Genomic DNA, 25505 nt, shown 5'->3' on the forward strand with positions numbered 1-25505 from the left:
GCCCTCCAGGGGCCAGCCTAAGGGCAGCACATTGACTGCATCACACCCCAAAGCTCCACATGTGCAGGGCGCTGCAGTCTCTGCGCGTTATTCAAAAAGTTCTTTGGTGTGGGCCTTTTTTGAGACGAGTGCATCAGATCGCACCGCTGCTATTTGCAACATATGTCTCAAGCGTATCTCGCGTGGCCAAAACATCTCCCACTTGGGTACCACATGCTTGACCAGACATATGTTGACCTGCCATGCAGTTCGTTGGCAAGCGTATCTAAAAGACCCACACCAAAGAACAAAGAGGACCTCTGCTTGCTCCTCATCAGCTGAGATTTCCAACCCCACTAGACCTTCAGTCCTCTCTGTGACCTGCACTGAGAGGAATGAAGGTGTAGAATTAGGTGTGTCACAGCCACGTACTTGTGGGCAATCTGATTTTGGTACACCGACGTCAGATTGTACCAGGCAAATTTCCCTGCCCCAGCTGCTGCACCGCCGAAAGAAGTTTGCTCCCAGCCATCCACATGCCCAACGGTTGAATGCTAGCTTGGCAAAATTGCTAGCACTTCAACTGCTGCCTTTTCAGTTGGTAGACTCTGCCCCCTTCCGTGAGTTTGTGGAATGTGCGGTTCCTCAGTGGCAGGTACCCAAACGCCACTTTTTCTCACGGAAGGCAATTCCGGCTCTCTACCAGCATGTGGAAGGCAATGTCCATGCCTCGCTGGACAGGGCGGTCAGCGGTAAGGTGCATATTACCGCTGACTCATGGTCCAGCAGGCATGGACAGGGACGTTACCTAAGTTTCACGGCGCATTGGGTGACTCTGCTGGCAGCTGGGAAGGATGCAGGACAAGGTGCAGTAGTGTTGGAGGTTGTTCCGCCACCACGCCTCCAAAATGCTAATGATTGTAACACACCTCTCTCCTCCACCCCCTCCTCTTCTTCTTCCTCCATGGCCTCTTCCTCGGAACCAGCGGTGCTCCGTAGTCGTTCAAGGGGCTACGCAAGTACGCAGGCCAAAAGATGCCATGCGGTGCTTGAGCTGGTGTGCTTGGGGGACAGGAGCCACACTGGGGCAGAGGTTCTGTCAGCTCTGCAGGGGCAGGTTCAGAGGTGGTTGACGCCACGCCAACTCAAGGCAGGAATGGTGGTTTGCGACAATGGCACCAACCTCCTCTCTGCCCTCCGACAGGGACAAATGACCCATGTGCCCTGTTTGGCTCACGTCCTTAACTTGGTGGTGCAGCGGTTCTTGGGCAGGTACCCGGGCTTACAGGATGTCCTGAGGCAGGCCAGGAAAGTCTGTGTGCATTTCCGCCGGTCATATAATGCCAGTGCTCGGCTGACGGACCTCCAAAAGGAGTTTAACCTGCCCAAGAACCGCCTAATCTGTGACATGCCCACCAGGTGGAACTCAACGTTGGCCATGCTGCAGCGGCTGCACACGCAGCAGAGGGCCATCAATGAGTACCTGTGCGACTATGGCACCAGGACAGGGTCAGGGGAGCTTGGTTTTTTTTCCCCACGCCAGTGGGCCATGATCAGGGATGCATGCACTGTCCTGTCACCATTTGAGGAGGCCACGAGGATGGTGAGCAGTGACAGTGCATGCATCAGTGACACTGTCCCCCTTGTCCACCTGTTGGAGCACACGCTGCGTGGAATAATGGACAGGGCACTTGAGGCAGAACAGAGGCAGGAAGAGGAGGACTTCCTTAGCTCTCAAGGCCCCCTTTATCCAGACAGTGTTCCTGCGTGCCCGCCGATCACACAGGAAGAGGACGAGGAGGAAGAGGAGGAGGAGGAAGATTGTGTCAGTATGGAGGTGGAGCCTGGCACTCAGCATCAGCAGCAGTCTTTAAGGGATCAGTCCCAAGAAACACATGGACTTGTACGTGGCTGGGAGGAGGTGGCTGCGGACCATGTCGTCCTTAGTGACCCAGAGGACTCCGGACCGAATGCCTCAGCAAACCTACGCTGCATGGCCTCCCTGATCCTGCAAAGCCTGCGTAAGGATCCTCGTATTCGTGGTATCAAGGAGAAGGACCAATACTGGCTGGCAACCCTCCTTGATCCACGTTACAAGGGTAAGGTTGCGGACCTTATCTTGCCATCGCAGAGGGAGCAGAGGATGAAACATCTTCGGGAGGCCTTGCAGAAAGGTCTGTGCAACGCGTTCCCAGAGACTGGGAGGTTACAAACTCCTGTTTCTGGACAACGTGTTGCTGAGGCTTCGGTCAGTCAAAGAAGGAGCGGTGGAGAAGGTGGCCGTCTGACCGATGCGTTCAGACAATTTTTTGGTCCGCAGCCCCAAGGTATGATCGGTTCCAGCAACCATCGCCAGCGTCTGTTTTACATGGTGCAGGAATACCTAGGGGCAAGATCAGACTTGGACACCTTTCCCACCGAAAATCCTCTGGGTTACTGGGTCTTGAGGATGGATCACTGGCCAGAGCTTGCACAGTATGCAATTGAGCTACTGGCCTGTCCTGCATCCAGCGTTCTTTCGGAACGCACATTTAGTGCTGCTGGAGGCGTGGTAACTGATCACAGGGTGCGTCTGTCCACTGACTCGGTCGATCGACTGACCTTCATAAAAATGAATGAGTCTTGGATCACCACCAGCTACCAAGCACCTGATGCTGATGTAACCAAATAATTTTTTTTGAAATCTCAGATCCCTTCAAAGACTGCCTATGCTGATGCTGAGTGACTATCCCTGAGTAATTATCCTCTTCCTCCTCAATCATCACGCTGATAGCTTGTAAGAACATTTTTGGTTCTGGGTGCCACCACCAGTGCCTAAGGCACAATTTTTCAGCCCCTGTTTAACAGGGGCGTGTAATTACGATTTTTGATGTAATACTTTGCAGCAGGGCTCGTTCCTGCATTCCAACTAGAGTGTCTGTGAGGGGTTGCAGTGTTGTGGCACCAGCACCAGTGCCTAAGGCCCAATTTTTCAGCCCTTGTTTAACAGGGGCGTGTAATTACAATTTTTGATGCAATACTTTGCAGCAGGACTCGTTCCTGCATTCCAACTAGAGTGTCTGTGAGGGGTTGCAGTGTTGTGGCACCAGCACCAGTGCCTAAGGCCTAATTTTTCAGTTCCTGTTCAACAGGGGCATGTAATTACAATTCTTGATCTAATATTTCACAGCAGAGCCCTGTGAGGGCTTACAGTGTTGTGGCCAAAGCAACACCTAAGGCCCAAATTTCTGCTGAGTATATAGGGCAGGACCCTACTTTCAAACAACTAACTTACAAACGACTCCTACTTGCAAACGGAAGGAGACAACAGGAAGTGAAATCTACCCCTAGGAAGGGAAATTCTCTCCTGTAAGAGTTAATATGGGAAAAACATTTCTCCTTTCCACTGATGCTTTCCAATCCATTGGGACAAAAAGTGAGGTGAAATCTTCTGAAGAGGAGGAAAGACAGCAAAACAAATGTCACAGGGGTGATAACCCTTCCCTATGTTTTCCAAAAAGCTTAAAAAAGATTTTTTGGCTGGAGCTAAACACGTTAAAAATGTACCCGTTCAAAATTACAAAGAGATTCTACTTAACAACAAACCTACAGCCTGTATACTGCTGTTCAGAGTATATAGGGCCTGGTGGCCCCACACCTTTCCTTATTTTAATTTGGGTGCGGGGTTCCCCTTAATATCCATACAAGACCCAAAGGGCCTGGAAATGGACTGGGGGGTACCCATGCCGTTTGTCTCACTGATTTTCATCCATATTGCCAGGACCCGACATTACATTAAACCCGCAAGCAGTTTTAAATGAGATTTTTTCCTTTAAAAATGACATTTGGTGCAGGGACTGTTCTAAACACGGGAAACACGCGTCACTTTACAGGCATACTATAGACACCCCTCAGGTACGATATTTAAAGGAATATTTCACTTTTTTTTTTTTTACTTTAAGCATCATTAAAATCACTGCTCCCGAAAAAACGTCCGTTTTTAAAAGTTTTTTTTGCATTGATACATGTCCCCTGGGGTAGGACCCGGGTCCCCAAACCCTTTTTAGGACAATACCATGCAAATTAGCCTTTAAAATGAGCACTTTTGATTTCGAACGTTCGAGTCCCATAGACGTCAATGGGGTTCTAACGTTCGTGCGAACTTTCGGTCCGTTCGCAGGTTCTGGTGCGAACCGAACCGGGGGGTGTTCGGCTCATCCCTACTGGGGAACTGAAGTGCAGCCTTTAATCTACTGTAACGCTTACAAAAACGTCAAACGCAACCAGAATATATCATGTTAGTATCATGAAGTTAAATGAGGAAAGTGTTAAAGCTGTAAAAAAAAAGAAAAAAAAAAAGAATATCAAGCAATAAAGGATGCTTTTGATGCATATAAAGTAGTTATGACCTGAGTTCTCATTATTTTACCACACATTTACCAGTAGAAAACAATGAAGAACGATTAGGGAGTTAGTTCAGTTATCCATATAGGGGTCTTTAGCCCTTTCGCTGCCAGATCATGCGCTCTACTTTTAACCTTAGGTGGCCAGACTGTTTTTGCTATTTTTTCCCCAGTGTTTTAGGCCTCATTCACACAGTTGCAAAAGGGCCATAGAGGTGGCAGCAAAAGGTTTATTCCCTAAAAGTTTGATCATTACTAAGACAGGTGGTACAAGTATAATGCTATTAAGCCATCCACACCAGAGTTGCCACTCCGAACAAATTTGTAACTTTCTAAGTGTAGGATAGAATTCACGCTATCTATCCAGAGGTGTGCGGTGGGTGGTTTAGAACATAGCAAATACTGTGTTCTTGTAATACTGTGTGGTTGTAAAATCAGAAGGTTTTGCATTTTAATGCATTCTATGCATTAAGATAAAAAAACCTTCTGTGTGCAGCAGCCCCCCTCAGCCCCCCTAATACTTACCTGACCCCCATCTCTTTCCAGCGATGTCCACAAGTCCCTCAGCCGTCCAGGCTGAGGGACTCTCCTCCTGATTAGCTGAGACACAGCAGCAGCGCCATTGGCTCTCGCTGCTGTTAATCAAAGTCAGTTAGTCAATCAGGGGAGAGAGAGGCGGGGCCAAACTGGGGCTCCATGTCTGAATGTACACAGGGAGCTGTGACTCGGCTCAGGTGCCCCTGTAGCAAGCGGCTTGCTGTGGGGGCATTCAACAGGAGGGAGGGGCCAGGAGAGCTGAAGGGGGACCCGAGAAGAGGAGGATCAGGGCTGCCATGTGCAAATCCACAGCAACAGAGCAGGTAAGTATAATGTGCTTTTTTTTTTATAGAAACTCTTTGCAATGCTTCGAGCACTGCTCGTCTCTAAGTCCAATGTCCATTTTTCTTTAGTAATAATAATGGGTCATTCAATTTGGCAAGCATAGCAGTATGTATTTTAGAAATAAGGCCCTTTATAAAAGGAGTGAGCTATACGTTAAATAAGTGAGCTATATGTGAAATCAGTTCCACTTTATGTAATGTTATTGTAGGTCTGTAAGTTTCTGTGGACTATTAAGGGCATGACAAAGTTCAAGATATCTAAAAAAAACATAGACCTTTTGGATTGGGAATGACACAGGTTCCCCTATTTGTATGTTAGTGTGTTTCATGTTTCCGCAATTGATAATTTTCCAACTGCATGCTAGGGGCCACAATTGTGGCTGCTTCTTGAGTTTTGTTATTACTTTGTTTTATAGCAGTTGAAAGATTGCATTTTCTGTTATACGCTTATGTCCCATTTAGGACACACATTTAGCATGACAAACATCTCTGGAAAAAAATTGGGAGAAAATTAAGCCCTTATCATTTCCAGTATGGTTGGAAGACAAAAGATGATCCTTGGTGCATTTTAGGATTCAAGGCTGACTAGATCATTTTTTATTTACCTGATCAAACTTATGGTGGTTCCTGAGCCAGGTGAGTTTTCATGCCAGTGTTGTATTAGTGCTCTATTTATATATTTTTGATAATCATCAGCCTTTTGAAGGCATTATTACCAGATAGTGTTAAAATTATTTATTTTAGATTGGAGACTGGTAACCAATTTTATATTTGTTGCAGCTGCTTATTGTTTAAAGTTGCAAGCATGGTTATTTCTCTATGTTATCAATGGATACAGGCTGCTGAGAACCTAAGGAATATGAGCAAACAGAACTGGCTTTTGCTCCTCTGTGAATACCAATTAAAGAGTATTATCCCACTGTAAACAAGCTATTAGCATTTCACACCATATAAGTGTTAGATGTTTGCCTTAGCAGTATGTGTAGTTATTAAAAAGTTAACTACTACATTTGAAACAAATTCATATAAAAGTCATGCATTTAGTGGAAATCTGTCCACCACTGCTTTATTATATTATGTCATAGCGTTTATAATTATGTACAATTTTTAGAGTGTTACTAAAGACCATCTAAAGCATGGGTGCTCAACCTGTGGCCCTCCAGCTATTACAGAACATGAAGTCCCATCATGCCTTTGCCTTTGGGAGTCATGCTTGTAACTGTCAGCCTTGCAGTGCCTCATGGGACTTGTAGTTTTGCAACAGCTGTAGGGCCGCCAGTTGAGCACCCATGGTCTAAAGACAGGGAAAAGAGGCTTATGTATAATAAGAGGATAGAAGGCCCGAAAATATAGATACAAGACTGCACAGAAAAGATCAGTGCTGAAAAATGGATATACACACTCACTCTGATTTTTTTTCAGCTTGTTATTGTGTGGCCTGTGCTGACCTTTTGGCCGAGTTGGACTTTTTTCTGTCCAATGATACTGCCTCAGTGTCCAGTAAGGACACCCTGTGTCACATTTTTGCCCCCGACACGCGGCCCCTGATAGAGTGAACAGGAGGTGCGGAGTACAAGGTAGCACGAGTGCCTGGCAGGATCAACAGCTGGGAAGTAGTTCCGGATAGCAGAGGTAGTCACAGGGCAAGCCGGGTAATAACAGGAATAGATCAGATAAGCAAGTAACTCACAGGGAACGCTGTAGATCAGACAGCAAAGCTTCAGTGTAACAGCTGAGTTTAAATAGCCCGCCTGGCGCCGGGAAACATACGCGCATGCGCATAGGCACCCGCAATCACGCACCAGCTTGTGCAGAACTACTGTTCCCAGCAAGCCTTTCCTGACACCCTGATTGAACAGTGGGATGACATTGCTAGAGTTTGGCTAGGAGGCGTTGGAAACTCAAGCCACAGTGATAAAGTGAAACTTAATCAGATAGGCGTTTCTGTTCAACAATGGAAACAACAGGAGACCAGGATCACCTTAATGTGCTCTGTAGGTGTATGCATTTAGGCTTTATACCCAAAGAAGTGAGGGACCAAACTTAACACTGTGTCTACATCCTCAGCATTATAGTTTTCCACATAACATTTTAACACACACATAATCCCACTAAAGCTATATCTGAATATTATGATCTTACCTCTCCTCTGCCCACATGTTCATCTTCTGCTGTGTTGTTTGAGAGGTGTAGGAGAGGCGCTCATTGCTGTGCTGGTGTCTTTCTGGGGATAGCTGATGTCGTAGCTGTTCTAGCTCCCTCTCATACATGAGCCGCTGTTCTTCCAGAGCATTTCTCTTCTCCTCCAAATACTGTTTCTCTAGGACTTGAACAACAGTGTGGACAGGATCTGCAGAAACATACCATTGGTGAAAATCTTGGATTAGCACAGTCATCATTACTTGCTATGAGTACAAGTATTTTTAAGAGATGATACTGAAACGTTAAAATATATATATTTATTTGAAGGCTCTCACTTCATACAAAATTGAAATATGGGTAAATAGATAAAGAACACAACAAGCATGTAAGTCATACGTCAATAAAACAAAGTATCATCATGTATGCAAGCCATGCTGTACATGACAAGATATTAAATAAAGTCTTGTGCAACACTCAAAAGCAGGAATTGGAAATGAGTAAAAAAAAAAAAAAAAAAAAAAGCAACATTAGATAGCCATTGGCATAATTACAAAAGCTTGCTGGGTGTGTGGCATTGTTTTCTTTGTTCTAGGCCCCCAAACTTTTCTCAAGGTTAATAGGTTTATATCCAATAGAGTACACAACAAGTTGATTTAATTTTGGGGATCATGTAGCTCTATTCTGGGTATACAAAATTTCTCTAGTTTTTGTAGCTGTTGGTAGAACTATTCTATATTACCCAACTGCCACCAGTCATCTTTAAAGTTTTTTTCTACATCTATCATAGATAGGACCCATCATAGGAGGCTGCCAAAGTCAGCTTAGAATTGTGGGTTGAAATACATAGAACTTTGTGCCAATATAAGGCAATTATAAAATTAACAAAACAGTATAACAATGTATCATATTCTTTGAATTATAATGCTAAATGCAACTTCAACCTAAGGTGGCCATAGATTGGCAAATGTCATAAATATCTGCCCATTGTCGAAAGAGTTGCCATAACTTGCCCCATATTTACAGCAGCTTATATGCAGTACTTTGACCCTTTCCTTTGCTGCATAACAGAAGTAAGTATTTGGCCAACTCCCAAGGATATTTTCCAACATGCTAGAAAATCTCCATGTACGGCGAGTGCCTGACCATCAAAGGCAGAATCTGCTTACTGCTTGCTGTTAATCACAAGGAGAAAGCAGACTGACAGGGAACTAGGGCCTCTGTTTCCCCATCAGGCTCCACCTAATGTTAGTATCACCTGTTGCTAGGTGGCTGTCAGCTATGAAGCCCACAGCATTCTTAACAATCAGTGACAGGTAATGAGAGGGTAAATATGCCGCCTGTTACACAGCGTACAGATACAGACATTGTGGCCCTCTCTGTACGCCAACTTACATTTGTTAATTACCTCCAGTTTCATTATCTGTGAACTGGACGTAATTATTTTTGAATTTGATGCAGTCATATTGCCACTATGTAAAATTTTGAACTATTAGATACTACTTGAATCTGCTGCACGTCAATAAAGCTACCAAAATGGGTAGCAGGAATTTTTGAATCTGTCACAGGCATTTTAAACTGTCTTACTAGCAGAAAAGTGTCATTAGGTCTTTACTGAATCCCCCCCTATTTCCTTCAAATAATGCATCAACATACCTTAACAGTTTTTCTGCCATTTGTGTTTATCAAGTTTAAGACAAGAGCCTCTAATAGCACAATAACTGTCAATACAATATGCACAGCGCCCAAGCAGTCAAACCAGGTCCATGCACAATTCAACATTAGACCTTTGTGCCAGCCATGGTGCAAGTAGTCGATGATCTCGCTCCACCGGGCAGGAGGGAAGATCCTGTAGAAGGATTCCCACATAGAAGAGGTCCAGTAGTTCTCGGTTACATGATGTGCTCCAATCGCTTCTTCCTCAGCACAAAATCAGACCAGTGATATACTGTTTTTTTTCAGTATTAAATAAAAGTACTGCTTTTTACAATGGACATATACAGTAGATACATTTTTTAAACACCTTTACACAGGTAAAACCTATATTTCCTCACCAATTACGTATATTTATTCATTTGAATCTTTAATGTATTTATTTTTATCCTATAGATATATTTAAAAAAAAGCAATGACTGAGAGGTGACTCAATCAACACAATCTCACATGACTGAGTTTAGTGTACGAGCAAGGAAGCGATGTGCAGAAAGTGGGAGAAGCTTAATGTCATAAAGCAACCCCGGGGAAAGCTGCTGGCCAGAATATTCAGATCTGGCTTTAACCCCACTGTTGAAAGCCTGCTGAACTATGGATGGGAGCACTGACATGGGGTTTATGCTGCGATGAGTGTCTGTGCTAACTGTGTGTGGGTGTCTCCACACCAATCCACTCTGAATGTTAAATGGTTATGTATGTTATATACAGTATGCCAGGCTGCCCATCCCAGTATGGTCATTTTAATAGACAAAAGGGACACCAATTTGTTATATGCTATAGTCAACACAAGAAGCCTACTGGACTTGCAGAAATCACAGATGGGGATGACAAACTTCCTAAGACTGTTCTTTAAAGCTGAACTCAAGGTATGATCTTTATTGCATAATTGCATTAGTCCAGTTTGAAGTAATTACAGTGATAGCCACGATCTTCCGATTCCTGGTAAAGCAGCTTTCCTTCTGCACACTGACCACAGGGGGTCACTGGCTCTGCATTGCCACCATTCATAGAAGTCCATGTATTTTTTTCATTGAATAGGTATTCCCCAATTGGACAAGGTGGAAATTGTAAGGTCACTATGCCTCCTCTCTACCTCAAATGACCATCAAAATACAAGAGGCTAGGTTATTCTTATTAAATCTTTGTGTATTTGTTCTAAACCTCTGTAGTAATGTAATGTGAAATTTTGCCTTTATGCAGGAGTTTTCTTTAATTTGCAGGGTGACTATTCGTGTAATTGCCCCCTGCAGCTTTTAACAACCAGCCAATAGAGGGGAGCCTGCTTGATCCCTCCTTGCTTGGTTCTGCTGAGGAGCACCACTGGTGGCTGTCATCACTGGACCCTCTGAGAAAATGCTAGCTACATGGTGATGAGTTATTGTGCAAGAGAACAAACCCAGAATCACTTCTAGCAAGCAGATTATAGCTACCTCCAAGGCTCGATAGGATCTTCTGAGAGAGATAAGGATCTGAGAGGTTTCCATTAATGAAATACTGAAAACTATAACTACAGAGAATACATATTTACAGAAAGGAGTGGTGCAAATGTTTTGCAATATTCAAAGAAAATTTATTCAAAAGAAACTAGGCACTTTTTAATCTTTTCCCTAGCAGCAGAAAAGCATGTCAATTCTATAGTAGCTTCTGGCTTAGAGCCTAAATTACTAACCATTGCTGTTCAAAGCCTTCATTATCACTTCCATCTGTGCAAATTCATAATTATAGTCTGGTTCTGATGAAGCTTCACTTGTCGCATCCAGATCAGTTTCAGTATTACTAGCTTCTTTCTCAAATTCCTTCAGCCAGTCTTTTCGTTTCCTGTTTGGCAGGTTCAGCCTGATGACACATTATAAATGGTAGATTAGAATAAATATCCATCTGAATTATAAACAAGAGAAGGATATGTGATCATAGCTACCTGAAGAAATGGTTGTTTCCCCAAAGGATCCTGTCTCCGTGCCACAAGGGGGTTGTGAAGCATATCTGCACCCCATTTACACATGTCCTACAGAAAATAAGACACATGGCATAATAACAAAGACACTGCTTACATGTAAAGAAAAGAGAGAAATATAAACAGTACAAATGTATGTATTCTTTGATATGCAGTAATTGCCAACATACTTTGTAACACCTTACAGAGAACTTTTATGTATTCACCCAGGTTGCTGCCCTTGCAGGAACGGACAATTTAAGGTCACTAAGACATATATACAAGGCTGTATAAACAAGAAGGGGATGGCGCCAACTACTATCTGTTCAGTGATTATGTGCCAGTGCTGCTCCTAAAATTAGTGAAATACTAATAAAAGTGTGAATAATAATCAAAAGGGCGCTAACTGGTCAAGCAAGGGAAATGCACGATTTAGCAAAATAAATAAAATAATAAATGAACCATTAAATGCTGGTGTGTTATCAAAATCAGTGTAAATCTGTGTAAGAAATGTGCACAATAAATATATACAGTGGAGACAGAAAGTATTCAGAACCCCTTAAATTTTTCGCTCTTTGTTATATTGCAGCCATTTGCTAAAATCATTAAAGTTCATTTTTTTTCCTCATTAATGTACACACAGCACCCCATATTGACAGAAAAACACAGAATTGTTGACATTTTTGCAGATTTATTAAAAAAGAAAAACGGAAATATCACACGGTCCTAAAAATTCAGACCCTTTGCTCAGTATTTAGTAGAAGCACCCTTTTGATCTAATACAGCCATGAGTCTTTTTGGGAAAGATGCAACAAGTTTTTCACACCTGGATTTGGGGATCCTCTGCCATTCCTCCTTGCAGATCCTCTCCAGTTCTGTCAGGTTGGATAGTAAACGTTGATGGACAGCCATTTTTAGGTCTCTCCAGAGATGCTCAATTGGGTTTAAGTCAGGGCTCTGGCTGGGCCATTCATGAACAGTCACGGAGTTGTTGTGAAGCCACTCCTTCATTATTTTAGCTGTGTGCTTAGGGTCATTGTCTTGTTGGAAGGTAAACCTTCAGCCCAGTCTGAGGTCCTGAGCACTCTGGAGGTTTTCATCCAGGATATCCCTGTACTTGGCTGGTCTCATCAGACCAGAGAATCTTATTTCTCATCATCTTGGAGTCCTTCAGGTGTTTTTTAGCAAACTCCATGCGGGCTTTCATGTGTCTTGCACTGAGAAGAGGCTTCCGTCGGGCCACTCTGCCATAAAGCCCCGACTGGTGGAGGGCTGCAGTGATGGTTGAACTTTCTACAACTTTCTCCCGACTGCATCTCTGGAGCTCAGCCACAGTGATCTTTGGGTTCTTCTTTACCTCTCTCACCAAGGCTCTTCTCCCACGATAGCTCAGTTTGGCCAGACGGCCAGCTCTAGGAAGGGTTCTGGTCATCCCAAACGTCTTCCATTTAAGGATTATGAAGGCCACTGTGCTCTTAGGAACCTTAAATGCAGCAGAAATATTTTGTAACCTTGGCCAGATCTGTGCCTTGCCACAATTCTGTTTCTGAACTCTTCAGGTAGTTCCTTTGACCTCATGATTCTCATTTGCTCTGACATGCACTGTGAGCTGTAAGGTCTTATATAGACAGATGTGTGGCTTTCCTAATCAAGTCCAATCAGTATAATAAAACACAGCTGGACTCAAATGAAGGTGTAGAACCATCTCAAGGATGATCAGAAGAAATGGACAGCACCTGAGTTAAATATATGAGTGTCACAGCAAAGGGTCTGAATACTTAGGACCATGTGATATTTCAGTTTTTCTTTTTTAATAAATCTGCAAAAATGTCAACAATTCTGTGTTTTTCTGTCAATATGGGGTGCTGTGTGTACATTAATGAGGATGAAAATGAACTTTAATGATTTTAGCAAATGGCTGCAATGTAACAAAGAGTGAAAAATTTAAGGGGGTCTGAATACTTTCCATCCCCACTGTATATATGAAACTCAATAGGAAATTAATTAAATCATAAGATAATAAAATGGATAAAACTCATGGTTTCTGTAAACAATCAGTCCAATATATATTTTCCAACACCGTGATCTGTGAATTAAAGTGCTTCAATGCTCCAAATAGGCAGTGCTCCACCCAAAGTGAGATAAATAATGCGCTCACCAGATGACTTCAGCCAGCAAGTGACCAACAAACATGGATAATATGGGTACAATTTCCTTCAGTCGATGGATCCAATCTACACAATAATCAGCATCTGTCTCATCTCCTTAATAGAAACTCAAATGGATGCGACCAGCCAAAACACACGGAGAGACGTGGACGAAAAGTCCAAGAAACTGAGCCGGCTGAAAACGAGAAATTCTTCTAATTACTCATTGCCTTTTGTGGCTCATTTGGTGGAGCCAATTCTGTAGAGCCTTCTGCAGAGCCTCAGTCATCCTGGGCTCCTTCTTCTCCTTTGCAGGCTTCTTCCTGAGCTCCTCTTTATTCCCCCATCATTCTTCCTGAGCTGCTCCTCATTTTTCTCCAGTTCCTCCTGAGCTCCTCTTCATTCTTCCCCAGTTCTTCCTGAGCACCTCCTCATTCTTCCCGAGCTCCTCCTTATTCTTCTCTATTTCCTCCTGAGCTCCTCTTCATTCTTCCCAAGCTCCTCCTCATTCATCTCTAGCTTCTCTTCATTCTTCCCGAGCTACTCTTCAAGTGTAAGGTATGGATACAAATTTTCCATATGATTTAGGCTGGCCATACATGGTTAATTTTTTTTTGTTTTGCTCAACCAGCGGGTTGAATGAAAAAAAATGAGCTGATTTCCCCATCCACCTCAAATCCCTCCCACTCTGGCATTTTATTCTGACAGTGGGGAGCCTCCCCCACTGACAGAGTACAATGATCAGTGTTTCCGGCTGTAGCCGGCAGCACTAATTGTTAAGGAAAAACCCAACAGGCCCAAGAAAATTTTTGTCCTGGGTCCAATCAATATTAATGGTGGCCCCTCTGGCGGCTTGTAATTCTCAAGGAACTACCAGGGCACTGTTGAGTGCTCTAGGTAGTTAATTGAGGCTTCCTTTTGGTGTGTAACTGCCTGCTGGTATGAGCTAATATGAGCAGACAGCTTGCACAGAGAGTCTGCAGGAGTCCTGCAAGGCACCTGTGATCTGCTGATTATGGGTGCAATGCTTTACAGGTCCCAATAAAAAAAATAAAAAAATGCACCATTGTTTTACCTGCAAAGGGGGGGGGGGGCGGGTAGTGACTTATCCTTTAACCCATTTCCGCCGCCACCAGCGTTTTAACTGGACCTAAATGCTGGGAGACGGAGGGGGGAATTCCAAATCATGTGACCACTGTGATTGGCATTTACATCGGTAACGTGATCGGAAAGCTCCTGATCGCAAGTATGCTTTAGGAGCTTTCCGGTATGCGTTAAGTGCTGTGCTGGGAGTGTGCAGGGAGCGCTCTCTCAGCACAGTGAAGTGTTTATCTAGGCCCACCCACCGAGAGGCCGCATATATGCACCAGGTCGGTGGAAAGTGGTTGGAATCCTTTTGCCTTCTTTATTTGCTTATGAACTTCCAAGTTCTTTCACTTTCAAAATAATGGATGTAATACACTTTTTTTTTTAAGTTGATTACAAAGAAAAAATACATGATAGCATTGCAATGGTAAAATAATTTGAAGATAGAAATCAGCCCACACAGCAACTGTAGCTATTATTTTTTTCTGTGTGCTAGTCAGAGGCAATACAAAGTACAGAAATGTTCTCCAGGAGGAGAGATAGAATTCTGTTTCTATGTGATTTTCTATCAGCAAAAAACTGTATGCAAGTTGGTAAAGACATGTATACAGCTCAAATAAAATATGCAGTTTTGGAAAATTGTAGTGTTTACCATAAGAAAAATGGTCAAAATGCTAGACAGAAAAAAAACAAGCCTAATGCCCTGTACACACGGTCAGATTTTCCGACGGAAAATGTGTGATAGGACCCTGTTGTCGGAAATTCCGACCGTGTGTGGGCTCCATCACACATTTTCCATCGGAATTTCCAACACACAAAGTTTGAGAGCTTGCTATAAAATTTTCTGACAACAAATTCCGCTGTCGGAAATTCCGATCGTGTGTACACAAATCTGACGCACAAAGTGCCACGCATGCTCAGAATAAATTAAGAGACGAAAGCTATTGGCTACTGCCCCATTTATAGTCCCAACGTACGTGTTTTACGTCACCGCGTTCAGAACGATCGGATTTTCCAAGAACTTTGTGTGACCGTGTGTATGCAAGACAAGTTTGAGCCAACATCCGTCAGAAAAAAATCCATGGATTTTGTTGTCAGAATGTCCGATCAATGTCCGATCGTATGTACGGGGCATAAGACTCAATTATATTCACAGGACAATCCCTTTACGAACACATCCCACAACATACAGAACCATACTGATAGCGTGAGTATTGGGTTCACTTGTCTTTCTTGAGTAAGTGCTCATAAGCACTTAAAAACAGTCAGTCCAAACAAGACAAGACAGGAACTTGATTAGGGGGGGATATCTACACCTGAAATGAGGGACTTCAATCTCCATGTTGGATTTTTAATTGGTGTATATTATGAAAAAAGAAACCGAAGATACTGAAACATGTGAAGATGGGTGGGAACTCCAAAAACTCTCAGGTGGGCAAAAACAATAGTAAACAATTATGTTAGATCTCAAAACTGCTAATACCCAACCCATGAGAAGCCAGGGGCTGAAAGAGCCCATCAGATTCCATCTATAATCAAAATAACACTTTTGGGTGAACTGACTTTTTAAGCACATTTTTTGGGGCTTGAAATGTGCTTATTGCTTCAACTATGGAATAAGTAACAAAATACTCAATTGGTTTAGCAATCAGTTATTTTAATTTAAAGTTGTTCTTCAAAATTTTTTTCCTTAAAGGAGGAATGTGTTGCAGCTTTACCTATGAGACCTCCTAATAAAAAAGTCCCTGTCAGGAAATACTGCCTCTTAACAGTACTTGAGGCAGCATTTCAAGTTGAAAAGACCGTTCACCCCATCCGACTCTCTGTTTCCACAATGCTATTGTTAGCTCATCAGGGTGCTCCTATATCACCCAAGGTGCCATGCATATTCTTCCTCCCTGCACTACCAGAAATGGTCTATGGGGGGGGGGGGGTGACATCTTTACACTCTAAATTAGGACTGGGCAAATTGGGCCCTGGTAAGCATTTAATGCACAGATCTGATGAATATACCACATTTTTCTTTTTTTTTTTTATATCCTAAAATGTTCACTAGCTTCTGACTGGTATTTAGACAGAAGGTTTGAATGAGCTGTCTATTGAGGAGAGCAGGAAAGGGAACCGATTATGGTGGTAAGAAAATAACTCGTGGCATTATATTAAAATAAATACTGATAAATAAATGTTCATTACATTTTGGGGAAATACAATCTCACACTAATGTATTATTTATTTTTCAGAACTGAAGATTATGATACAAGACTTTGAAGGATAAAATAACAAAATATATAAAATACATAAAATAACAAACGTATACAGTGTAACTCATATGGCTACGGGAAATGCTGTTTTCAGGAAAGCTAGCCAAAGAGCCCATAGCTCTTTCTCCAGAGACAATACAATGACAGCACATTGAAAGTAGAAGATTGATTTTGTATTGTAATCCTTTTTTTGTCCCAGACATATTAGGTTATGTAATATTGAAACCGCCGGTGGAAGTCTTGGAAAGCCCAGATCCCCAGTATAACATTTTGTGCACTGACACACACAGAAACGAACAGGTTTTTCTTTATAAATCAGCCAAATAAATGCTGACTGCATCCAAAGCACTTTGCACTTCCTCTGCCTATCATGTTTCCTATTCATTCCTGCTATGTGTGTCACTCCTTCCATCTGCCATCCAACTCCTCCCCTAGGCTTCTCTTACAGTCAGCAACCCCACTGTCTGGATCACACCCTGGCTGGCACACTACAGCTCCCAACTCTGGGCTATTGTGCTGGCTCACATGTCAGACATGCCATTGCAAGACATTCACTGTGAAACACGGAGCCCGGAATAGAAGACTGTGTCCTTTTGTTCAGGGACATTAACTCTTTGCCTTTATGCTGCACATAACTTCCATTTGTATAGTGTATTTATTCTTGGAAATTTAAATAACAAGGAAGTAAATACTTTTGAAGTATGTTCTAATCCCGAGTTTCCACCGGTCTCTTAAAGCCTACTAAACTAATTTAAAGTGACTCTGGTTCATATTCAAGTATGAATTCCTAATTTAGAAAAGTATCTTCTGTTCTTCTTGGCCTCGTCTAAATCTCCAAATTCAGTTTTTTGCTGCTGTGATCCAACTTCCTATTAAAGGGTGTTCACTCGCCATGGTCTCTTTGTAGGAATGTAGCCACCCTCTCTTGCTTGCTCCTGAGATAGACTAGAACTATGAGAGTTGTAGTGTGCATAACTCAAAACAAACAGAAGTGAGAGGGAAAAGAGGAGTTTTAGATGCTCAAGAAGGACATTATGAGGAGGTAGAAAAACACAGCAAGAAACAATTTAATGAAGAACAGATTACAGGGCTATTAAAGTTTTTTTTTAAACCCTGTACAACCACTTTTACCTACAGGTAAGCCTATAATAAGGCTTACCTGTAGATACCGTGAATTTCTCCTAAAATTGCACTGTTTAGGAGATATTTAGGAGATACGTAATCGGCACATGCACACTGAAGAAATGGCTCGCCCGTGACCTACCTCTTCTAAGAAGCTGGACAACACAGGAAGGATCTAGCGCCTGGAGGCGATTCAGTTCGCATTTGCAGCGCTATACAAATCATTAATTCATTCATGCTGTGCCGTTACCGGCAGCTCGCATGCGCGGTAGTGACATCATTGTGACTCCGGCCAATCACAGAGCCAGAGCCCACAAACCCGGAAGTAACCCAGGGACAACATGTCGCCGGTCACAGTGGTGCATCGTTCTAAGGTAAGTATTTTATAATGAGTTAGTATGGGATGCATACTAGCTCATTATGCCTTTGTCTTGCATTTTTTTTTTTTTTTTAATCTGGGTTTACAACCACTTTAAAGTGGTTGTAAAGTCTGGAGTTTTTTTTATCTTCATGCATTCTATCATGAAGGTAAAAAAAACCTTCTGTGTGCTGCTACCCCCACAGCTCTCCTAATATTCACCTGAGCCCCCTCTTGATCCAGCAATAGGCATGGAATCCTTGGCTGTCCCGGGTCTATTTGTCCTAATTGGCTGAGACACAGCAGCAGGAACCAATGGCTGTCAATCCCACTGTTATCAATTACAGCCAGTGAGCCAATGGGGAGAGTGGGGCCAGACCGTGGCTCTATGTGTCTTATGGACGCATAGACTGGCGTTCAGGAGCGAGCATGCACCAGTGCTCCCATAGCAAGGGACTTGCTATTGGGGGCACTGATCAAGGAGGGGGGGGGGGCCAGGAGCAGGGGACCCGAGAACAAGAGGATCTGGGCTGCTCTGCTCTTTTAAAAAACGAACCTCTGTAATCATTTTAAGTAGTGGATGTGTATGGATTGTTTTTGGATTGTTTTTGGAGAATAAGGTTATGGTTTTTAGTTTCACTTTAAACTGCTGGTGCATCACATAAAAAGGTTCACTTTTCCTTTGCTTCGAATTAAAGAACACAACTGTATATGTTATCCAATAGAAACAAACTTTTTTATATGGAGCATGTAAAGCTCTGGCATATGTTTTAAGCGTCAAAGTAATAATGACTTTACTACTGCTAATGAAAGAAATAAGAGGGCAAAAGAATCCCCCATGCTCAGAATTAACTTAACACCCAGAGATCCAGCTCTGTATTTTCTATAATAGGCCCCTGAACCTTTATAGTGTTATCAGGATTTAATGACGATTTTAGTAAATCTGCCCTAAAAGAAATAGGGGAGCTGTCATAGTTGATTTCCTTCTAAGACTGCAATGTTCCAATGGAAACAAGGCTTTGCATGGAGCATGTATATTTGTTTAAAGCATTGTTTCTCAACCCTGTCCTCAAGTACCCCATAGGCCCCTTTCACACTGGGGCGTTTTTCAGGCGTTATTGCGCTAAAAATACCGCCTGCAAACCGCCCCTAAACAGCCTCCGCTGTTTGTTCAGTGTGAAAGCCCGAGGGCTTTCACACTGAAGCGGTGCGCTGGCAGGACGGTAAAAAAAAGTCCTGCCAACCGCTTCTTTGGAGCGGTGAAGGAGCGGTGTATTCACCGCTCCTAAACCGCTCCTGCCCATTGAAATCAATGGGACAGCGCGGCTATACCGCGGTAATACCGCGGCTATAGCTGCGCTGTATGAGCGGATTTAACCTCTTTTCGGCCGCCAGCGGGGGTTAAAATCGCACCGCTAGCGGCCGAATACAGCTGCAAAAACGACGGTAAAACAGCGCTGTTTTACCGCCGATGCCCCCACCGCCCCAGTGTGAAAGGGGCCTAACAGGCCATGTTTGCAGAGGGAGAATATCACCGCTCCAGGTGGGTCAGATCAAAGTGAAGGGCATCTCCTCCAGGCCATGTTTGCAGGTTTTCCTTTTTCTTGCACAGGTGCTTTAAATCAGAGTCAATGGCTTGGTATTTTGGACAGCTATTTTATCTAAGAGAAATTCCCAAAACATGGCCTGTTGGGGGTACTTGAGGACAGGGTTGAGAACCACTGGTTTAAAGCACCAAAGTAATGATGACTTTACTACTGATAATGAAAGAAATAAGAGGGCAAAATAATCCCCCATGCTCAGATTTACTAACACCCAGAGATCCAGCTCTGTATTCTCTATAATGGGCCCCAGAACCTTTATAGTCTCATCAGGATTTAATGACAATTTTAGTAACTCTGCCCTGAAAGAAATAAGGGAGCTGTCATAGATGATTTGTGGCCTCAATATGTTACAAAGAGAGGAGTATGCAGATCAGAAAGCCATGCATAAGTCTGCATAATTGTTTCTAAATAGTGCCTCAAAATACTGAAGCAACTGGATTATAACTGCCAGGTAACTAACATTTTTAGAAGAAGTAATCAGTAATTGTAGCCCCCATGTTTTTTTTTTTATAATAGGCCTCCATTTTCTTTTTTACCTGCCTTGAGTTTAGCTTCAGTAGCTTAGTTCCTCACTGCACATGTCATGGTTACAGGTAGCTCTAGTTTACACTGTAACAATAATTAACGTCCCAGATGTAGCAAGGGCTCCCTAATTAGTCTGATTAACCATTATCAGACACATAAATCAAGCCTTCTGGCACCCAGCAAAGAAAAGTCGGATCACAATCACTCATTTGGATGACAGAGAAAACTTCATAGTGCTGGGCTGAATTTAACAGCCCCCATAGGACAGTGGTCTGTAGGGTTTGTCCATTTTATTAGCACGTTTAACAATAACACCATCATCATGAATAACAGCTCTACACACAGCTGTCAGGGTGAATATCTTACTCTGCAGTTTTTAATGATCACAGGATAATAACTGCAGCTGACAAATGCCTAAAGCACAGGAGGATACAGGTCCATTATGCAGCTGACACGTGTTATTAATGGGGGGCGTGCATGGAAATGAACAAAATAGGCAACAGTATAACTACTAAGTGGCTGGATGGAAATCATTATATAGTTTACTCATAGCCACTCCTGAAATAAAGTCACATATTAAAAATTAAACTTGAATTTACAATGTGGACTTAGTTGTTAAGCAAATAAAAAAAGTTCCTGGTCTAAACTAATGGCAACAGCTCATCTTACAACATAAACAATAACTTACTGACATCTCACACTCATCATAAATGGCTATTTTGCATTTTCTGTGTTAAAGTAGAAATGTGACCAAGCTATGGACATTCTGAACCTGGGTGGTAGTCTAGACAGCCCTGAACCTGCACCCTGCCAGCCTTCCAATTTTTAATGTAAACACAAAGCAGTTAAGGCTTGTTTATACTGGTGTCAACCCTCTGAAGAGTGATCCACGGTTAATTGCTATTCAAATGGAAATCGACAGGTGGAGAGGAGGTGGTATGCTACCTACTGACCGCCTGGTTTAACCTCTGAGGCTCCATGCACACTGGACGTTAAAATAATGTTATAAAAACGCCAGTAGCTTTGCAGTGAGTCTTTCAACGTTTTTTAACGTTTTTGCAATAGGGTTTATTAGTGTTTTTTAGCGTTTTTCCGCATTAGCGGTTTTTTTTTCCAATAGATCAAAAGCGTTAAAAAAATGCTGGTGAGCCATGTTTTTATTGACGTTCATCAGCATTTAGGAGCATTTGGCTTTTTTTGTGGTCAGAAAAACGACTCCTGAACACGATTTTATGGTGTTCAGAAAACAGCCCATAAACTCCACTGCTGATAAACATCCAAAAACGTCCATGTGTGCATGGACACATAGGATAACATAGAGGGGAGTTTATGGGCTGTTAAAAATAACACCCAAACCCCCAAAAACGTTCGTTTATGAACTTCAGTGTGCATGGGGCCTAAAAACCTGCATCACCATACTGCAACTGCATGTATTGCACACGGTTGTGGGGCGACCTCATTCAGGTGAATGGATTACATACTATGAGTGGTATTGCCCAGCGAACAGGACGGGGGGGACATTTTTTCTGCACCATGATGCAAAGCATCAAACCCATGGCATTTGTACACCCGTTCGCTGCTCTTGCAGATTAAGGGGGAGAGCTTGGAGGAGTTGTAAAAATCCAGATCAACCATGTGGTTTTACAGCCTCTCAACTGTAAGTGTAAACTAGGCCTAAAACAGGCAGAGGGAAGAGCAGAATGTCAAAAGCAGACTTGAACTTCTAGGCCAATTCTTTTGTGAACTTTGAGGATGCATTTCTCCACATTGCCCCTAGTTACAGATGACAGTGAAGGCTAGTTTTAATGCTTATTTACAATTTGTTAAAATTGTGGAAATATTTGAATGTCAAGAGCCTGGTCACAGCTTAGCTTTAAGCCCGTGCACAAATGTTTTAAATATTTTTACATTTGTACTCTCCCCATTTGTACTCCTTAACTTGTCCTGAATGCTGAGATGTTCTCCGCTTCTGCATCTGCCTTGGAACTGTGCACAGGCAGCCTCTATAAATGGATGCAGATGCGGCGGTTGAATGGACTCAACCTCATGTCAAAATTTGACATGCATGCAATCAGATCAGCAGCTCAGTACGCAGGACGGGTGTCAGCGTCCATCTGAATGAGCCCTGAATTTTACCTATAAGTACGTCTATAATAAGGCTTACCTATAGGTAGTGTCAATATCTCCTAAACATGCACTGTTTGGGAGACATTTACTGTAGATACAGCCGGTGACATCACCGGCGCATGCACTCTGAAGGAACAGCATACCATGCTGTTCCTTCAGAGTCCTGTGCTGTAAATGGCGGCTCCCACATGCATGCGTGGAGTGATGTCCGTGAACCCGGAAGGAAGACAGGGTGAAGATGGAAGCACCTTCATTGGTGACAGCATGCCGCTGGAGGGCTTTGTTCTAAAGTAAGCGTCACATAATGTGCTAGTATGCAATGCATACTAGCACATTATGACATTGCCTTACAGGTTTTTAAAAAAAGCCAGTGGTTTACTACCGCTTTAAGTAAAACTTTAGCTAAAACATTTTATTACTATTAATATAGCAAAGAAGAGTAAGAACTTTTGTCAGACTTTTATTGCCATTTGTGCTCTCACTGAAAAGATAAACCCTCCTTATAAGCACTGTACTTCTGCCACCAGTGCAGAGAGTGAGGGGTTACAGTTACAGTATAGTGAAATGTCAAAGCTAGGTCTTGCTCTCATGTTTGGGGGCTTTCTACTACTGTATGTAGAAAAAGACAGGGAGTAAAGGGAAATTTCCTCAGTGGGAACGCACGCAGTGATAACTAGCCTGACAGAGATTCAAAAGCTGGCCACAGACAGTGTTGAATCTAAGCTGGTTCAACAGGGACTGGCCGTGATTTGAACTATGTATGGGCAGCCTGATAGCACCCAAGTTGATCGAACAATGAACTTGGGTACAACCAGTATGTTGGATTTTTCATACAATTACTGTTAGCAGCTCTAGCAATAATCACTGTGTGTTCTCCTGGCCGGGACAGCTCCCCATTTTCCGCCCCCTACACCGGGAGAACACAATATCTCCGCAGGAGGGATTGCCCCATTAACACTGACTGTTGATGGGGGAATTGAGCGATTTGCTTTCCTGCAACCCGTGGAAAGACTATCACTCCATCTATGGCCGGCTTGACCCTCCTCTGTTCTATCCAAAACAAATGTCAAAACGACCACCTTAAAGACATGAGCAAAGTTGAGCACAAGAGACTAAAATCGCTTCTTCTATGGCCGGCTTTAGCCTTTTCTGTTTTATCTAACACAAATCTAACACAGATGAGCAAAGTTGAGAGTACAGACTATCTCTATACTGTATGTGTTCACATTTCTCCTACATAAACTCTCTTTTTTTTAGCCAGTGCACTAAATAAAGTATGTGATATCAAGCAGAGAAGGTGGAGACACTGGTCATCATCTTAGAATTTACAGTAGAGACAGGATAGTTTACAAGGACGACTGATGCAGAACAGGGGTGTGTAGAGGTCCTTAAATGGAAACAAAAGGCCAGACTCCCACCTGAGAGCAAGACCAACTGCTTCTGAAGAAAGGTACCCACATTCCCTGGACCGTGCCTTATGGTAGCCTTATTTCAACTTACCGTGCATTTTCTTTTGGTGTTAAAGAAATCTCCCCATCGGTGGCAATATCGATCACACAGTGCTCAGGTTGAATCCCAATGCCAAAAAGCTGTATGTCCTGAGAAGTGTCCGCACCCACCTTCGTGTAGTCCTGTTGTAGATAGCCATAAGGCAATTAAATTGCATCCACACAGTTATCACCCAATTGTACTAAGAAAATTACTATTCAACTGTGCACTGAATTCTGAAAACAGAACATAAGTGGTGGCATCACTGAGCTTGTGCTGCACCATACTGCGTAAATAAAAAATACACCTCTTTCTTCTGTCTTAAATATTTACCCTTTTGGTACACATCAATGTTTTGTCCCTTTGTGAAAAAAAAGCTGACAAAAGTGACAAAGCTGCTATAGGAAGACAGATTTTGGAACTTGCTTTACTTATATATTTTTAGAATCTGATTAATATTTAGGCCAGGAACTCATACATTTCCAACTCAGTTGTTTTAAACCTCCTCAAAAATAATTAAGTGGATTTAAAACAATATGAGCAAAGGAAAATGATAGGGCAGGTTATACATTCATTTAAATCTAATTAACTGCCATACTCAACAGATCCATGTCTCCAAACAGATTCAAGAGCCCCTAAAGCCGGCCATAGATGGACATATATGGACTTGGGTAAAACCTGCAGGTCTGATTTTTTTACGTGATTATTGCCAGCGGCTAGCCGCTAGCAATAATTACTGTGTTCCCCTGACAGGGAGGACTGCCCCACCCCCCCACTGCCCCCCATTGGGAGAACACAATAGCTCCGCAGGAGGGATTCCCACTGACTATGTTGATGGGGGAATTGAGCCATTTTCTATAATGCAACCTGTGGTTGCAGGAAATATTGCACCATCTATACCTGGCTTAAAAGTTAACATTGTGGTAAGATAGAATAAAACGGTTTATCTTTCTTTAGATGAAAGGGAACTATACAGGTTTCGGGTCAAAACCTTTTTATTGTTTTATAAAGAGTGGGAAATGGTTATAACGGTTAGACCAATGTCAGTTTTTTTTTTTTCCGTCTTCCTGTGTCCCCATTAGGGAGGTTTCTATTGACTTTCTGTCCCAGCGACACAACAGGAAGTAGGAGAAGATCTCTTCAAAGTGAGAGGATTCACCATCATCAGAAGAGGCTTCTAGTTGAAAACTTTTCCCTCTCTTCCTCTTTCTGTTAGAGCCCTTGCACACTGGGGCGGGGGGCGGCGTCGGCGGTAAAACGCCGCTATTATTAGCGGCGTTTTACCGTCGGTATGCGGCTGCTAGCGGGGCGGTTTTACCCCCCGCTAGCGGCCGAGAAAGGGTTAAATACCACCGCAAAGCGCCTCTGCAGAGGCGCTTTGCCGGCGGTATAGCCGCGCCGTCCCATTGATTTCAATGGGCAGGAGCGGTAAAGGAGCGGTATACACACCGCTTCTTCACCGCTCCGAAGATGCTGCTAGCAGGACTTTTTTTACCGTCCTGCCAGCGCATCGCTCCAGTGTGCAAGCCCTCGGGGCTTGCACACTGGAATGAAAGTAGCGGCACTTTCGGGGCGGTTTGCAGGCGCTATTATTAGCGCAATAGCGCCTGCAAACCGCCCCAGTGTGCAAGGGCTCTAACAATTCAAACATTTTGTATTTTCCATTACTTTCTGTACAGGAGACAGTGGTCACGAGGATCAGTAGTGAGGGAACACAGACAGCAAAACAAAAACAAAAACAAATATATATATACACACAC

At 43.0% G+C, this 25505-nt stretch overlaps 1 protein-coding gene across 5 annotated transcripts in view; it reads right to left on the minus strand.

Annotated features, from left to right (window-relative positions):
- KIF13A (kinesin family member 13A) overlaps positions 1-25505 on the minus strand; it is a 322375-nt gene that overhangs the window by 78199 nt on the left and 218671 nt on the right. For all 5 annotated transcript variants that reach the window (XM_073631119.1, XM_073631117.1, XM_073631118.1 and 2 more), the window contains exons 14-17: positions 23758-23888; positions 11013-11099; positions 10764-10930; positions 7385-7592 (exon numbers count right to left, since the gene is read on the minus strand). In XM_073631119.1, coding sequence (XP_073487220.1) covers positions 7385-7592; positions 10764-10930; positions 11013-11099; positions 23758-23888 — 593 coding nt within the window. The remainder of the gene's footprint in view (positions 1-7384; positions 7593-10763; positions 10931-11012; positions 11100-23757; positions 23889-25505) is intronic.

This window comes from Aquarana catesbeiana, linkage group LG05, assembly GCF_042186555.1.
Source record: "Aquarana catesbeiana isolate 2022-GZ linkage group LG05, ASM4218655v1, whole genome shotgun sequence".
In the NCBI taxonomy this organism is placed as follows: Eukaryota; Metazoa; Chordata; class Amphibia; order Anura; family Ranidae; genus Aquarana; species Aquarana catesbeiana.